Source organism: Desmodus rotundus, chromosome 4 (genome assembly GCF_022682495.2).
Source record: "Desmodus rotundus isolate HL8 chromosome 4, HLdesRot8A.1, whole genome shotgun sequence".
In the NCBI taxonomy this organism is placed as follows: domain Eukaryota; kingdom Metazoa; phylum Chordata; class Mammalia; order Chiroptera; family Phyllostomidae; genus Desmodus; species Desmodus rotundus.
In genome coordinates this window covers 116,070,322-116,088,078 of record NC_071390.1, presented here as the reverse complement: position 1 = coordinate 116,088,078, position 17,757 = coordinate 116,070,322, and the positions used below count along the sequence as shown (strand labels likewise).

At 39.1% G+C, this 17,757-nt stretch overlaps 2 protein-coding genes across 8 annotated transcripts in view; one reads left to right on the top strand and one right to left on the bottom strand.

Moving 5' to 3' along the window:
• The window catches only part of SUV39H2 (SUV39H2 histone lysine methyltransferase), a 29,368-nt gene extending 25,375 nt beyond the window's left edge, over positions 1–3,993 (top strand). For all 7 annotated transcript variants that reach the window (XM_053922577.1, XM_053922575.1, XM_053922579.1 and 4 more), the window contains one exon: positions 378–3,993. In XM_053922577.1, the coding sequence (XP_053778552.1) occupies positions 378–484 (107 nt within the window). In that variant the 3' untranslated portion in view covers positions 485–3,993. The remainder of the gene's footprint in view (positions 1–377) is intronic.
• Positions 3,994–4,322: 329 nt separating this feature from the next.
• Positions 4,323–17,757, bottom strand: part of DCLRE1C (DNA cross-link repair 1C) — a 33,082-nt gene continuing 19,647 nt past the window's right edge. The window contains exons 11-14 of the mRNA XM_024580111.4: positions 17,559–17,613; positions 13,960–14,048; positions 13,205–13,299; positions 4,323–7,111 (exon numbers count right to left, since the gene is read on the bottom strand). Of these exons, the coding sequence (XP_024435879.2) occupies positions 6,177–7,111; positions 13,205–13,299; positions 13,960–14,048; positions 17,559–17,613 (1,174 nt within the window). The 3' untranslated portion in view covers positions 4,323–6,176. The remainder of the gene's footprint in view (positions 7,112–13,204; positions 13,300–13,959; positions 14,049–17,558; positions 17,614–17,757) is intronic.

Genomic DNA, 17,757 nt, shown 5'->3' with positions numbered 1-17,757 from the left:
CATTTAGTTGTATTTGCTTTATTGTGATACTGTAAGTATTATTTTCTTTCCATTGTCTTTCTAAGCGTGTTGCCTTTTTTACATATTGTTACTACTTGATTTCGCTTTATGCTCTAAACAGTGTAAGAAATAAATGATTGTGTATTGGATTTTTCCAGTAACTTCCATCACCTCAGAAGTCCATTCTTATAAAATAAACATGGGCTAATCACATTTACTTTACCTCTTATTAGCCCACACCATTCTTTCAAGGAAATTCATGATGATTTGTCTCTGAATATTCACATTTATAATACTTAAAGCTGATAAAAAATTTGAAACTCATTCTGAATTGTCTTAACTCTCTTTCTGCTGTATTTCTTTCTCTCCATACTCAGGTTCTGGAGACATATCTTCAGATTCTATTGACTACAGCCCAGCCAAAAAGCGAGTGAGAACTGTGTGCAGATGTGGAGCTGTGACTTGCAGGGGTTACCTCAACTGAATTTCCGGGAAATAGAGCTGAGGATGATTGTAATTTTGTTTTCCAATGTTAACATTTTTAAAATAAATATTTGGGACCTTTTTCATATTATGAAGATTATACTCTATGTTAATTCACAATGCCTGTTGCAAACCATTGGCCAAAATGCATTACCGATGCTTCTGAAGAGAGGAACACAGGGTCACATAGACCAATTTGAAATATACCTAATTAGTGGTTAGATGTCAAACAAGCAAGGAAACTAGTACAGGTCAGCATGTACGTACTTAAGAAGTCTGTGTGAACAGAGAAATGCCTCCTTCAGTCTTTTAAGTGTTAATCTGATATGTCACAATAAGATCAAATGTTCAACTTGCCATACACCTTTGAATTTAGAGAAATAGTTAATTTAGTTTAGGTAAAAAGTTCTATTTTTGTTATTATGTTGTTATTCCTGTTTACCTATTTATTACTGTAAATATTGTTGTATTGGAGACATAGAGGTGATGCTGAATTATACCCTATTTTCTACTTCTTTCATTAAAACTGAGAGCTTGATACAGAAATTTAAGGTCTAAAATTAAACATGAAAACATTAATTACAGCTCACTTTCATATTTTGAAGCAAGTCAGATCATTATTGAAGGGTATATGTTTGAACCAGAAATTCTTAATGGTTTTTTAATCCTGTAGAAGAAAAATCTTCAAAAGGTCTCCAAGAGGCATAATAGCCTCTTGGAAATGACACAGCAGCGGGACCAGAAAGGTGTGGTGGAGTACCAGGCACGGGGAGTGGGCGGCTCCAAAGGCCCCTTTGGAACGTGTGAACCTGGAGAGCCATGTTTCTAGTGCCTCTGGTCTAAACAGTAAAGCAGGGTGCCCCGAGAGCTGCTGTGTCCCCCATGCCAGCAGTGCAGGTTCTGGATCCAGGCTGTTTTAACATTTCCTTACCACCAGATTTAACTATTTTTCTATTTCCTGCAAGCTCTTCTTTAAAATAATCTATATTTTGAGCTGATACTTATTTTATATATGAATTTTTTTAATCTGATAAAGCTAAACTTGGCTTGGCCAAAGTGTGTGCCTGAATTATAAGACCATTTATTACTTGAACTATGAAGACTGAAATGGAACATATTCATTGTTGGTGTTGTTTTCCTGCATAGTAAGACCACAGTCAGAAAAAACTGTTTTCCCCTCTTTCTGATTCTGGGCTTTCTAATCATGGTGGCCAACGTAAAGGCAAATGCAGCAAATCCAGCTTTCGGTATTCCTGAACTCATTGCCCTAGACTTTAATGACCTAAAATAAGCTTGAGTCAAACTGAACTGACTTCACAAATGTAGCATCTCAAATATCTTCTTAACCCTTAACCTCTTTTTGGGGGGAGAAGCTACACTGCAGTATTATATTGGTATTACGTGACTTTGCTCTTTCATAATATAGGATAAATTGTTTACATGTTTAGAGCCTCAGAGTATCTACTAACCAAAATCTGCAGAAGGTGTCAAGAAAAAATACATTTTTTGGTGCCATTTTATGTTTCTTTATGAAACAATAGTCACATGGTGTCAGGGTTGAGACAGCATCATTGATTTTACAGGTTGCTCCCAGTGGCTAAGAACATTTTGAATTATAATTGGTAAGTTTAAAGATATAATTTTCACATTCTTTTTTAAAAAGTCAGTGTTTTATTGTCTAGTAACTTAACCTTGTCTACTTTTTGTTCTATAAATGTAACACTGGAGGGCAGAGGGAAAATGGCTATTTTCAATCAACTTGTTTTGTCCTTATTAGTACAAATTTAATGGGCCTTTGAGACTTTAATTATCTGTGTTAACCTTATGTTACTAAAAAGCTGAACTTAGGCAGTAAATAACAGAAACTCTTTAAAAATGAAGCCGTTAGGAGTGTTAACCATTTTAAATCAACACTTAGCTTCTTTACATTAGTTTCCTAAATTGTCAGAATTTTTTCTTTCAGTATAAAGCAAGTATTCAAGGGCACCATTTAGATCAAGTTTAAACTCCAAGCCACTCTACAAGTTGTAATAATACCATTGTTTTCAGTATCTACATATAAGGATTGTGATACACAATTGGTAATCTCAGGGTTTTTTCATATATGCAAATCTCGACAGCACTTATTATAGTTCAACGGTTTTTCTTTAGCAAATAAATTTAGTTTGGCATTTGATTTTCTATTTATCATGTATTAGCTTTGTTTCTGATTATTTTACTGTCTTTCCCAGGAAGGCTACAAAAAGGGGGGAAAAAATACTGATGTATTCCTGACTGCCTGCTATTGAGATTAACCAAAGGTTTATATACCATTCCTTTCAATGTTACTTTTCGTTTTAAAAAGTTGATTGTTGTCACAGTTCATACATTTGGATATTAAAGTATAATTTCACACTTAGCATAATGTGGATGGCTATTTCTAAAATTTTTGAGCATTATTAGTCACCATGTATTTAAACCAATTTTGCTAAGTACTGCCTAGAACTGCAGAGGAATTTTAGAAGTAGAGCTAATATTCCTTGAGCAAGTCTTAGGCCTTTATATGTAATCATGTGCTTCTCGTAAATGCATGAGGTAGGTGCGGTCACCCTATAGTAAACCAAAGGAAGTAGGTTGCAGCTGGTTAGGTAACAAGATCACCCAGCTAGGAGGCAGTAAACTACACCTGTTCTTAATGAATTGAACCAACCTCAGGCACTTTCTTAAAAACCAATTTCTGCTGTTAGTTTAAACAAACTTCTAAGCCTTGGATTCTTCTCTAAGGCAAATGTGGGAAGCCCTGAGTTTCTTCTCTGATATATCATGGCACCTTGAAACTTTTTTCCTTCCGTTTTATACTTTATAGTTCAAGTAACAATCAGGTAGCCACTATAATTAATCCTGCCCACTGTCAGGCTCTTTTTGATAGGCCCTATTGCATGGTGGTGAAGAGTGTGGACTCTGGGGCCTGCGTTGCCTATACTGGATTCCTGGCTTCACCCTCTCCTAGCGATGTGAACTAACCTCTCTGTGCCTTAGCCTCCTTGTCTGTGAGTGGGGATAACAAATATGTCTACCTCAAAGGGTGCTGTGAGGATTACCGGTGTTATTATACAGTGTGTAAACGAATTAAGCATTGTCACAGAATAGGCACCATATTAAGCATTAGCTATAATTATTCTGTACTTTAAGTACAGGGTATAAACTTGTACTGGTGTTACAGTACAGGTTTATACAGTTGACCCTTGAACAACACAAGTTTGAACTTGGGGGTCCATGGATAAGTTCAAACCCATGTTCAAGGGTCAACTGTATGAAACTGTATTTAAACATCTTTTGTGACCTAAGTCTGTTCCAGTGTTCTTAGCCCTTAAATTCATTCAGCCAGCTTTTATTATGCTAGATTCATATATAACACAATGAAAATGTGGCAGTATACAGTATTAACTTGATGGTGTGATCGTCAAATGCTAAGAATATATTCAGAAGAATGTTTATAGGCGTGTTTTGAACACCACCCCCACCCTTGGATCATAAGCTATATTAAGATTAAATCTTAAGTATATACAAATTATATATTTGATTACATGATTTATGAAAATGAACTAAAACTAATTTTTAGAGCTATAAATAAAATATGAAGTCTCTGGGTTTCAGTAATGGGCCTATTGCAGTTATTACCAGATATTCAACCAATGAATGGTTTACAATCCTTGTTGGTTCTCTCTAGAGTCTTTATATTCATTCGGAATTCAGGAAGTGTAGTACTCAGAGGGGAGATGGGCAAAATGGAATGCCTACAACTTGAATCCTGCCCCGTATACCAAGTCTGTAGACTGTTTCATCCACAGCTCAGAGCAGCAGCTGATCTAGGAAAAAAGGGGTCAACGTTCCCATAGAACTCCTTGTGTCCTTCCTTATACTCTTCTTCCTCAGCTACCTTACTGTGCACAGACCATCCCCATTGGTATAGATTTTAATAAAACTTCCAGTTGAGTAATTTAGGGTAGATACTTCCCTAAAATTGTGACCCAACATGTCCTTGAAGACCAATCAGAAATGACCAGGCCCTTAGTCTCAGCCCTATCCCCTCATCCCTCCTCTTGTGTCAGTTTCTTAGCTGAATGTGAAGTCCAGGTGCCACTGTCTGGTTTTTCCCCATGTAAATGGACAGGGTCAAATCTGTCCTCCAACACTGGGAATGGAACATGTCTTTCTGGAAAAGTGAGGGCTGGCTTTCTGGTCCTCTTGGCTTCGCTTCCTCTGAGTACCCTGTTTATTTTCCTCGCCCACTAACTATAAGTCTTGTTCCCGAATTAGTCTTGTGGTTCCAATACTTACTGTCGGTCTAATTACCTTGCAGCACAGTGGTAACGCATATCATGTTAGTGGAATTGATCGACATTGTTTTTAGAGACTACTTAAACTAGTTTTAAGAGAAATCTCTGCTTTTGCTATGTTAATTTACAAAATGTCAGCATACTAAAATGCTTGTTAATGTGTTAATAAAACTTTATTAAATCCACATATGTACTGTGCAAAAGCATATCCTATCGGTGGACTTTAGGAAAGTTGAATGACTCACAGAACACATGTATGCTTTGGCCATTTAATTATTTTCCTTTAGGTCCTAATTTTTGTAGTTTTAATTTTACCACTGTATTCACGCCAACATTCGTAAGTTGTGTAACATCTCTTGAGTAAGTAGGGGGCTGGCTTTTCCCATAGCCATCAGTTTGTAGTAATAGGTGCAAGTTTTTATTCTTTCAGCTGGAAGTGTTTTTATGACCAGTATATGATCTGTCTTGGTGAATGCCCCATGTCTTCTTGAAAAGCATGTATTTTGTTGTTGGATAGAGATCAGTAAGATCCATTTGGCAGATGGTCTTGCTGATTTCCTGTAAACTAATTGTTACTGAGAGAGAAATGTTAAAGTCCCAACTATAATCGTGCATTAGTTTCTCCTTTTAGTTGTCCGCGCTTTGTACAGGCATACCTCGTTTTATCGCACTTCGCAGGTAGCGCGTTCTCATCAACATCGAGGCAAGACCCTCCGCTGGCAAAGGGCTACAACTTGCTGAAGGCTGAGGTGATGGTTAGCATTTTTTAGCAAAGTATTTTTAAATTAAGGAGTGCTGGGTTTTTTAGTTATAATGCTATGCACACTTAATAGACTGCAGTATAGTGTAAACATAGCTTTTATGTGCACTAGGAAACCAAAAAATTCATGTGACCTGCTTCATTGTGATTTTTGCTTTGTTGCAGTGGTCTGGAGCCCAGTCTGCAGTGTCTCCGAGGTGTGCCTGTGTATTTTGAAGCTGTTGTTAGGTACATACACATTTAAAATTGTATCTTCTTAGTGAACTGCACCTTTTATAGCCACTCCAGCCACTCCAGGGTATATTTCCCACCCTTTCACTTTTAACCAACCTGTATCATGTGAAGTGAGTTGTTTATAGACAGCATATGTTTTATTTTTCCAGACTTTCTTTTCATTGATGTGTTTAGACCATTTTCATTTAATGTAATTATTGATCTACTTGGGTTTAGTCTTACCATATCATACTTGTTTTCTGTTTTTCCCCCTCTTTTTTATTCCTGTTTCCCCTTTACTCCTTTCTTTTAGGTTATATGAGCATTTTAATTCATCTATTAAGATTTTGACTATTAGCTGTTTGTATAGATTTCTTTAGTGGTGGCTCTGGAATGAATTCCTAAGTATCTAAGAGTGAGCTTTTTCTCTTGTCAAGTACTATACTCTCACCTGTTGCCAGCTTCTCATACAAATACTGTAAATGCTCTCGTTTAGGAAGCTCAGCTTCTGGAGTTGAGGGAATCTCAAAATCAGAGGAGCTCTGTGAGTCTGCATTGGTGCTAAGAGTTAGCAGCGTTCTTTCCTGAGGTATGTGCTTCCCACTGCTTACAGTAGTTGGTTCTCCAGCACTAGGAACTGTAGTTACATCTTCAGAGTAAGAGTCCTTTAGGCAACGTACATTTTGTTCCATCGGAGAGGCAGGAAGATTCTCTTTGATTCTTGGTTTATAGCCACCTTTGTTCAGAGAAGTCGTATCCCCACAGTTTCTCTCTTGGGAAGATAACAAAACAGTGTCGGGTTGGCTGTCCCAGCCTTGACTTCCTTGTTCTGAGATGTGTGTGGACTGGGAGGAGTGCTGAGAGGAGATGTGAGTTGACTCCCCATCAGAGTCACTGAAAAGCTTTGGTGACTGAGAGCCCCCTCCCTCCGTGGAGGAAAGGAAGTTTTCCAGACCACCATCTGTGATCTCATCGTTTCTTTTAAAGAAGACTTCCCACTGTGGTACTTCTGCATCTGCCTTTTGTGGGTGATGTGTAACAGGACACGGATCTCCTTGAGATGGTGCTGGGACTTGTGATTCTTCTTCACTTTCACTGTTGGATTCTTCACAGTCTATAAAGTTTGCCCACAGAGAGGTTTGCATGCTCTCTGCTTTGATGCAGCCTGTGCTTTGTCTTAGTTTTTCAGGCTGGTTTTGTGATACCGCAGTCATTTGAAATACCTTAGGGTGAAGAGTTTGCTGGTTGGGAACTTTGTGCCTTAAAGGTACTGGCAGAGGATCATCAAAGAGGTCATGTTCATCTTCCTCCTCCTCCTCCTCCTCTTCCTCCTCCTCTGGGGGATAAACCAGATTCATAAGAAACGCACAATACAAAGGGAGCCAACTTTAATTAAAAATCTAATTTCTAGCATTTAGCTATGTTTTTACTTCACGGAATTACAAATAATAGGGAGTTTACTCTTCCGAGAGAAATTAAAAGGCCCCTATTCTTGGGATATTCTGAACAATTTAAGTACCACCCTTCAATTCATAATGTCAGTGAGTTGAGAATATAGACCTGTGTTCACCAAATCAAGGCCACAATACCGTTAGTGGTTTGCAGACCTGGCTGATTATTAGTATCATCTGGAGAGCTTTTAAAAAACACAGCTTTAGCCCTGGCCGGGGTGGCTCAGTGGATTGAGTGCCAGCCTGCAACAAACCAAAGGGTGGCCAATTTGATTCCCAGTCAGGGCACATGCCTGGGTTGTGGGCCAGGTCCCCAGTAAGGGACCCCCTAGAGGCAACCACACATTGATGTTTCTCTCCCTCTCTTTCTCCCTCCCCCTCTAAAAATTAATTAATTAATAATTAATTAATCTTTTTTAAAAAACACTGCTTTGTGTAGTTCATTCAAGACCTACTGAATCCCTTAAAATAGGACCCAATAATTGGGTTTTTGCTGTATTTTAAGTTCTGCAGCTGATTCTGTTTCATCAGCCAGGTTTGTGAACCACCCAAACTAGGAGAGAGGTTTGCAAATACTAGATGTTCAAATTGGCTGATTTAATATGACAACAGTTAACTATTTTCTAACGTTTTCCTTGTAAAAACATTTTATTGATACCTACTTCATGTTTATCATGAGCTGAATGTTTGTGTCCTCCCAAAATTCACGATTTGAAGCTCTAACCCCAATGGAATGGTATTTGGAGATGAGACCTTCAGAAGATACTTAGGTTTAGATGAGCACCTGCGGGGGGCCTGCACGACAGGATCAGTGGCCTTGTGAAAAGGGGAGACAGGTTTCTCAGCGTCCGTGCCCAGGGGGAGGCTGAGGGCACACAGGGAGAGGGCCTTTACCAAGAACCAAATCTACCGGCACCTTGGTCCCAGACGTCCTGGCCTCCACAACTGTGAGCCGTAAATGTCTGTTGTGTAAGTCATCTGTCTATGGCATTTGTTTGGGGTTTCTGAAACAAGTAGTTGATGGCACAGAAAATACCACAAATATGAAAGTGTTGAAATTCTTAATTTCAACAAACTGGTATACAAACCCAATTTTGTAAAGTGTTTACAAACTGGTATACCTAAACCCAATTTAAAAAGGGACAAATGTCAAAAAATTCACAAATATCATCCAATATAAATCAGTATAATCATACTGGAAGACAATTTGGCAATATGTATCAAGCACTTAAATTTCTAAAATGTAACCCAGTATAATGAGAAAACTGAAACAGACTTAATATACAGTATTGTTCATCACAGTTTTATTTGTAAAATTGAAAAGTTCAAAATAACCTAAATGTGTAATGACAAAGAATACATAAATATACCATTATCTAGTCTTAATGCAAAGTACACAGCCATTAAGTTTGGCATTTTTGAGTAACAAAATTTTTTCAATACGAAGTGTGTGTGTGTGTGTGTGTGTGTGTGTGTGGACGCATTCATGTATATACAGTGATCCAAGCTGCTTTTCAGCCTGTATACAAGCATATGGTCATACAATTGTTAGACTGCTTACATACTCTCACACTATTTAGTAAACAGCCCTTCCTTAATCCCCAAGTGTCCTTCCTGCGCCCACAGCTGCCCCGGCACCACATTCCAACAGCTAAGAGTCTTACACAGCTGGAGAACTTGAGGACGCTGTTCTTGCACTACAGCTGATACTGTTCTCATTGGTGTCTATCCAGTGTTGCTTTTTAAACGTTTTCAATCTACCTCTTTGAGTTTGGTGGATATTTATATAAATGATAGGGAAAAAATAAAATACATTAAAATGCTACTTTAGAGTTATAGGGTTCTATATAACTATTTACTAAATTATCTACAGTGAGTATATACTACTTTTATAAGAACAAATAATTTTTTTAAGTTGGTCTATGGGGATAATTATAATGGTTAACTATTAAATTACATAAAGATAAAGCAGAGTATAGCGCCCTACTAAAATGCTTTTTTAAAGAGGCTAAGAGAAGAATGACTTCTGAACTTGCATCTCAGGTTCTAAAACAGGAATAACAAGTCACAACAACTGATAATGCCACTGTGTATTAGCAGTGGCTTGCATCAAGAGGAGAACCTGACAGACTGGTGAACCCCCAGTGGAGATCACCCCGGCGGCCTGAAAGCACACAGAACAGCATAGGAATGGCAGTGAGTGACACACAAACGCAATGGTACCTACAGCTTACAAATTCCCTCTGAAAACATCTACTAGACAGCCTGACACCAAAGGATTGTGGAAAGATCTAGACCTGTTCAAATAATTCAAAAGCTATAAAAATTGCTATTTCATAAGGAATAAGAATGCTAAGGAATCTAGAAGGAACGAAATTAAAGCTAACAAGAGGGAAAAAGCAAGAACAAGTAAAATGGAAGTGAAAAAAAAAAAAGCCTTACACTAGTGGCCCAAAATATTGGCCATTTTCTGAAACATTATCCAAAAAAATTGTCAAAAAAAATTAAAAATCAAGCATCATTTGGTAGGTACATAAGAGATATAAATTGTTAAATTCACTAAAAATTGTAATGATTTCTACTTCAGCCAAGAAAGTAGCAGGGGTTAGACTGAGCCTCTCACCGGAAAACAAAATGTAAGAAACAAAGGCTTGAAAGAAATTGGGCGTTAGGCAATAAAGGACACCTGAGACATGACCCAGAGACTACCCCAGCTTACTGGTTTCCAGGCAGAAGGGGACACTGAGGTACAGCTCACTGGCACTCCCGAGTTGCGATAAAACTGGAAATCTGAGGGGGCCAAGGTAATGAGTTTCCAGAGGAGAAAGCAGTCAGAATTGCTCCCAAGAGCTGCAGCGGGGCCCCCTGAGTGTCCAGCATGCTGACCAATACTGCATGTTTGTGATGCAGCGCATCCCTCACGGCTGGAGAAAGGGCCACTCAAAAGCACGAAAGGAAAGAATGCCCAGAATTTGCACAGTGCTGGGAATTGTACCTGTTCTCAATAGCCAGAGACTAATATCGCCTACCCTCAACTGAGACCGTGCGAGCACACAGCAACATGGCAGCCACCTGCAAGCCAAGAGAAGAGGCCTCGGAATGAAACCTTTGCCAGCCCCTTGATCTTGAGATTCCCAGCCTCCGGAACAATGAGAAAGTTTGTTTAAGCTGCCCAATCTGTGGTATTTTGTTAGGGCTGCTCAGATACCATATAACCCAGATATTCTATGTTACACCTAAAATAAATAAAGTATGTGTCCAAATAAAAACTTCTTGTGTATACAAATATTCATAGCAGAATTACTTGTAACTAAAAAGTAGCAAAAACCGAGATGCCCATCGACCAGCGAATGTTTAAATGTGGTATACTCATACAATAAAATATTAATTGGCAATAAAAAGAAATGAAGTACTGATACATACTACAAGATGGATGAACTTTGAAAATACCGTCTGAGTGAAAGAAGCCAGGCACAGAAGCCAAATACACGGTTCCATGGCTATGATGGTCCAGCAGAGGTGGAGACACCATGGAGCAAGTGGTTGTTGCTTAAGGCTGGAGGTGGTTAAAGGCAGTGACTTGAAAGGGCACAGTTTCTTTTCAGAGTAATGGAAATACCTGAAATTACCGTATTTTGCCATGTATAATGATTGTGTGCCGTGGGTATAATAAATCTGTATAATGCACACGAAAAAAGTGGGTGCACGTGGGGAAAATAATGGTAGATACCGGTGATGGTTGCACAACTCTGTTAAAGTAACAGTAATGGAATTGTTCACCAAAAAAGGGTGAAATTTTGGAATATAAATTATATTTCAACAAAGCTTTTAAAAATGCACAGTTTAAAGCAAAAAAAAAATAGTGATGTATTTGTGGAGCTTATAACAAGTAAAATGTATGCCAGTAATAGTACAGGCTGCGGGGGGGGAATGAACGGAACCAGACTGTTGGAAGCTGCTTATAACATACTTGAAGTAGAATAATATTTCACTTTTGACTCTCATAGGTCAAAAGTGTATACTGTTGGGTTGGCCAAAAAGTCCATTATATTTTTTCTGTATGATGGATCCAGTAGTGCTTAGTTGTCTTTAACTTCATTCATAACAATTTCATTAGATTGTATGGTGACAGCTGTCATTTCAGTGTGCATTTTTTAAAACTTATCAAAATGGGTAAATTTTTGTGCGGCCATTTTAATATTGAAGATGGAAGAAGGTATGCGACATTTTTGGTGTGGCATGCTTTATTATTTCAAGAAAGGTAAAATGCAACTGAAGCACAAAAACAGGTTTGTGCAGTGTATGGAGAGGGCGCTGTGACTGATCAAATGTGTCAAAAGTGGTTTGTGAAGTTTCTTGGTATTGCTGACATTTTGGACCAATAGTTCTTTGCTGTGGGGCTGTCTTATGCATTGGGAGATATTGAGCAGCACCCCTGGCCTTACCCACTAGCAGCCAATAGCGGGAGAGAGCCGACATACTCAAAATATCCAAATCAATAAAGTTATTGGGGAATATGAAAAATGTGTCTTTTATTTTATGGGAAAAACTAAACAGACTTTTTGGCCAACCCAATGTAAACCACTAAAATAAAACAGAATTACAGCTAATAAGCCAATAAGAGATAAAAAGGAACCTGTCAGTATTAAATCCAAAAGAAGGCAGAAGCGAAAGAAGAAACAAAGAACAGATGTAACAAACAGCAAGACAGTAAATGCAAACCTAACCATATCAATCACATTAAACCTAAAATGGCCTAAATACTCCAATTAAGAGGCAGAAATTATCAGATTGGCTATAAAAAGCAAGACCCCAAAATACGCTGCCAACAATAAACACACCTTAAAGACAGTTAAAAATACAGGGACACACAAAGATACTTTGCTCACCCTAATCAGAAGAAAGTGGAGTGGCATGGCTGTGTTGGTATCTAATAAAGAAGACCTCAAAGCTAAAACTATTACCAGGGATATATATATCTCCTAAAATTAAAGGAGTCAGCTCCTCAAGAGGATGTAACAGTCTTAAACGTGTGTATACCTAATAACAGTGCTTCAAATAGACTAAGCAAAAAGTGATAGAACGGCAAGCAGAAGTACACGTTCACCACGGTAAACAGAGGTTTCAACAACTTCAAATAACTGATAGAAAAAGTAAAACGTGGAGAGCAGTGAGGATATAGAAGACAAACATTATCAACTAGCTCGACCTAACTGGCATATACAGAACACCCAGCAGTGTTGGTTTCCTCAATGGTAAAATTGGGATGAGGCCCCTTAGAGGTTTGTTTGGAGGGTTAGCTATGATATATGGAAAGGACCTAACACAGTACCTGCCATGCAGTGGGCGTTCAATAAATAGTAGCGTTTTTATCTGCCATGTTTTTGTCGTGCATTAGCCAGTATTACAGTGACTGGCTCTCCACCAGAGCAATGAAAACCCAGAATCCTAACTGCGAAATCACGTGAAGCAGCAGAGTTTTGCTGAGAATGTGAGGTTCTGATTTCCACCTCAGAGCTTTCCCCTAATTTTTAATGGGAAATGAAAGTATCCATGAAGGAAAGAAAGTATAGGGAAAGTCCATTCGTATAAGTACAACTGATCAATCTGATTAGAAATGATGGCAAGAAAACTTCCCATTATCAGCATTTTCTGATATCTTGAAGAAGTATTTAAGGGGAGCAACGCAGTCTCTCCTTGTGGCCTAACAAACCATGGGGCATATTTCCAGAAAGCTGAGAACATTCAATACAGGCACAGCTCTCTTTTGCACTTGTTCTAAACCTGGGGAGGAGCTGGAACTTGTGGCTTTATAAGCTGAAGGCACGAAGGCTGTGCACTTCCTGAGACCACATGACAAGTCTGAGTGATAGCAAGTCCCAGGTCCACCTCTGCCCAGTGCACCTCCCACCAGACCAGAACATCCTGAAAAGCAGTCCTGTAGGAAAACCCACACCTCTGGCCAGGGTCATTCTTACCAGAGTCTAGATGAGTTGTTCTAGCTCTCTTCAGTTTTCCAAGTGGTTTATACTTTGGCTCAGTGCTTTGGGAAGAACGGCATAAAGGCTTTAAGCTGAAATGAATATGAATACTTTATTATTCCTGCTAGGAAAGCTGCTGGAATGTAAGCATCATTTATAGATCATAAAAACTTTACCATAGGGGAAATCATAACTGCTTTTAAAAGCTGAAAAGTAATGTTCAATAATTTAAAATCAATATAATAAAGTGCTAATACAACCTGGTGGGTATCTTAATTGTAGGGTAGAGGGAAAGCAAAACTCAGTATCTGCTCTTGCACTGCAAAAAAGGAAGTCCCTATTCTTAAAAACTTAATACAGTGACACCTTCTGGTGTACAGGGAATACAATATAGCTAGCTGTTTTCCCTTCCCTCTTTAATGATGTTTATCTCTTAAATTCGATCACTTCATTCTAGAGGCTGAAAACTAGACCCAGTAAAGATAAAATATAAAAGGGCACAGAAATAAGATTTGACAGTGCCCTGCCCTTTTTCGAGGCCCTTATTGCCAACTGCTTCCTTATGCCAGATTCCCAGAAGCCATTAGGATTACACATGACATACCTACTTGAAGAAAGCCATTGTGCTCTCAACCAGACACACATTCACAGCCCCATCCGCTTTAAGTCCTTGCCCCTGTTCTCATGCCTGATACCATTCTCTGGATCCATCCCGTTCAATAACACAGGTCCCACAAGTACCAACAACTTACATTTCTATAACTTTATCCATAGTTGTGCCCAATGGAACGACATTTGGATATGCATTCACAGGACAGATGTAGCTCAAGAAATCTTTAATCTAGAAGAAGGGAAATAAAAGGGATCAATCATCTCAACGGTGAAAAATCTGGGTATGAGAAGCAAGTAATGGAGGCCAGGGGAAAGCAGCAGGAAAACCATGGCGGTGTTCTCAATGCTGCATGTGGGGTTCACCTGGGGACCTCCCAGGAAAAAGAAATAGCCGACACTCAGCCTCACCCCCGAGATCCTTCTAATACTAAGCTCAGTGGGGCCTGGGACTCTGTATTCTCCAGGTGGTTCTGTTCCACAATAAGGACTGAGAGTCACTGGTTAATGGGATTCAAAGATTCTGTATTTCTTCATAAGACTTTAGTGTCCTCACCTAAAAAGGGCAGTCATATTTAACACACCCCCTTCAAGTACGTTAGATTTAGCTGAGTGCTTAATACACACAAGAAAACAAGGTCTTAGAAGTATACTTCTTTCCACCTACATAATTGTTGGCGATACCAAGGGAATTGCACCTTTGAGGTTGCTTTTTTGTAGTAGTTTATTCTAACCCCAACAAGGACAGTTACCTGCAAAACTTCATGAACACCCTGATTTTTCTGCAAAGCTCCGAATGCTGAAGAGAGGAACTCTGTCACTAGTCTGCAAAAGGCCTCTACAAACCAGACAGTCTTCACCTTACTTGATCTTGGTGAGCTCGTGATCTCAGGCAAGTTACCGAAAGTCTTTTAAGTCTTTGATTCTTCATCTAAAAGTATAAATGAGCTACTGCATAAACTGCTTAGCCCAGTACTGGGTCTGGTTAAATATTTAGTAAAATTATCCATTGCAGAGCTGATGATAACAACACAAAGATTTTTATTCCCTTCTGCAAATAGGGAGATTAAAGCATAAAGTAATTGTTAGTACCCAACTTTCTCAAATAAAGGACCATATCAAGGGAGGTAATAACCCAGGAGTTATCAATAACTTCATTTTAAAATAAAATGGCTACCTTAAGATGGGAAAAGACAGGAAGATCCATTCTTCAGATATTTTTCATAAACAATTTCCTTTATGCATGCAGAGCAGATGTGCAAACAGAAACCATTATTTACCTGCCTACAACCTGTATGATTTTGCATAATCAGTCCAAAGTTGAGGCTGGTAGAAATCGGAGGCTTTTTGAAGGGAACAAGGATTTAAAAAGTAAGGCCAAGCCTGTACCATAACTGATTCACTTATTCTACTCAGCGATGCGACAAAGTGGCCCCAGGAGAAAAGGAACCCCCAGCAGAAGGGCACCCTCTCTGACGTGTACAGCTTGATGACCTTTCGCCAGACGCCTGCCCTACAGCAGTTCATTAACAGCGTCAGTTCTCACTACTCGCAGTAGTCAGGCTCTGTGTAAAGTCACCACGAACACTGAACTAGCATGCACCGAGCTCCTTCTAGGGGAAATGCAGGAGTAGGTTCCTGGAATCCTCTGCTCAGTGGTGTTAAGCAATCAATAACATCACCTTGTTTTAGTGTGATTCTGCTTAAAAAATACCTTATTTAATATATATAGTTGGCTCATTAACATCAAACTAATGGCCAACAGCAGCACTATAACTCATGCCTGCACGAAGCTCATCAAACATGTTTTCTCCATAAGGCACACACCAGCCGTCCTGCATTAGGAACACCAGACAGCACTTCAGCACTACGCTCAGGGGCTGCTGCAAACAGTGACATCTCCAAAAGAGGCACACTAAATAGACTGCAAAAAGGACAGCTGTTCACTCTTGAGAGCTGAAGCAAGAAGGCACAATGCCACCTTGTCGACCTGAGTTGGGAACGGGCGCACTGGGACCCGCGTTTCCCCCACTCCGCGGTGCGTGTCTGCAGTGACCACAAAGCACTGCTTGTATCGATTTGCGACTTACAAAGAAATTTTCCTGAGGAGGCAAATTTGTAAGTAAGGAATCTGTAAATACAGAAGATCAACTGTATTTAGAAAAACCTGAAAGGAAATATTTATATCTACTATTTACATTTTTAAATATAGTTCATGTTCTATATATAGGATATAGGCAAATTAATTAAACCAACTTTCAGGAAAGCCTGTCTCTCACCAGTACTGTGAAAGAAGATGACCAAGCGGAGCTGAGAGTAGTCCTACCCTGTGCGTGCTAACCGGCTCTGATCTAAGGAGGGTGGAAGAGAAGTAGGTCTGCTTCATCTCTACTCAAGTCGCAGGGAAACATATCCTTAATGGGAGGTAATTTTATAAAGTCCCACAAAGGCTTATGCTCCCCAACTTGGCTACTAACTTACATTGAAGAGGAGAAATAAGACAGGAGTAGATTTGATTGAAAAAGGAAGGCCTACCCTTTCCCCGGATTAGATGCCCTCCCTGTGGGTGAGACAGAAAGGGTGCTCTGTCAGTCATGAGGAAGGGACCCTGATGCTGAGCAAGATGCCATGCCAAGGACAAATCACCAGGAAGGGGCTTTGACAACAACCTAAGATTCAGGAGAAACTGATAAAGAAAACAAGTAAATTAAAGCACCAAAATGAATTATTTCCAAGCTACTCTCAGATAACCTGTTTGTACCTGAAAGTTAGGGTCAGTTATTTAATAGAGGTGTCATGGTGGTATTTTGAGAATATGATGAAGAACTGTTTACGATATTATAGGTAACTTGATAAGGATGCCACTACTTGGAGTTCTGGAAGAATCTACCTGTTCAAATCATTTAACACATCTGCAGCTCAGTGCTGCAGGGCTGTAGCCGTGTATCCCAAATACAAAAATAACAGTTGTCAGAGAAATGGGTTTTTAAGTGCAGAAATGGCAAAACTAAAATTACATATGTCTTAAAGTGTCATAAAAGGCCTGTTTTTATATTGCTTTTTCTCCAATACAAGAAATTACTGAATCTCTGGACTTGTTAGTTGCTAGCATTTACTTTGGAAATGCAGGAGGATTTTGCAAATAAATTACATGTATCAAGTTCCCATTCTGGCAGGTCAGTTTCCTACATTAAAAAGTACCATAACTGAACCATTTTAACTCCTCTTAAAACTGGACAATTCTAGTGTACTGCGCCCTTAAGGACAAGCTCTATAGTGCAATCATTTTTGTTCTTCCCCACTGCTGAACATTCAGGACTATTTTTTAAGCGGCTTAAATACAATCAAATTTTGGAAGAGGCCAAGAATCTGGACATAATAAGGTGGTTTTATCTGTAGTACTCCTTCAAATAATATTTATGATTCTTTTATAATAGGTAAACAATACAATTGAAGTGGGGAAGTTAAATTAATTCAGGAACCAAGATGGGAAGAAAACCTTAATCAAAAATACATCCTTCAATGTTTAGGCTAAAAACAGGTAATAATAGCAATTCCCTTTGTACTTAGTAATGTAGCTCATCCACTGAGATGTTTTCCCTGCCATTTCTTTAGGAAAAGCCACAACAAATCTTCAGCAGTAGAAAAAGAGATGCTGCTGGAAGTCAAGGAGACTTGCGCTCAGCCATGAAGGCTGCGGAGCAGTCGGCAACAGGGTTATGTGTATAGGGGACCCACTTACCTCACTGTAGGAGGAATGGAAAGAAAAACAAGCTCTGTATGAACTCTCTCCAGTCCTAAAGGGAAATGAAAACACAAAATTAAAAGGTCATTTATAAAAACTCAGCTGAGTTCTAAACTTTGAGCCTTTCCACTTAGGCTATTCCCATAAAAATTCCCTATAGTCAAGAACTGCTTCCTGGAACATGAGGGAACTCTTT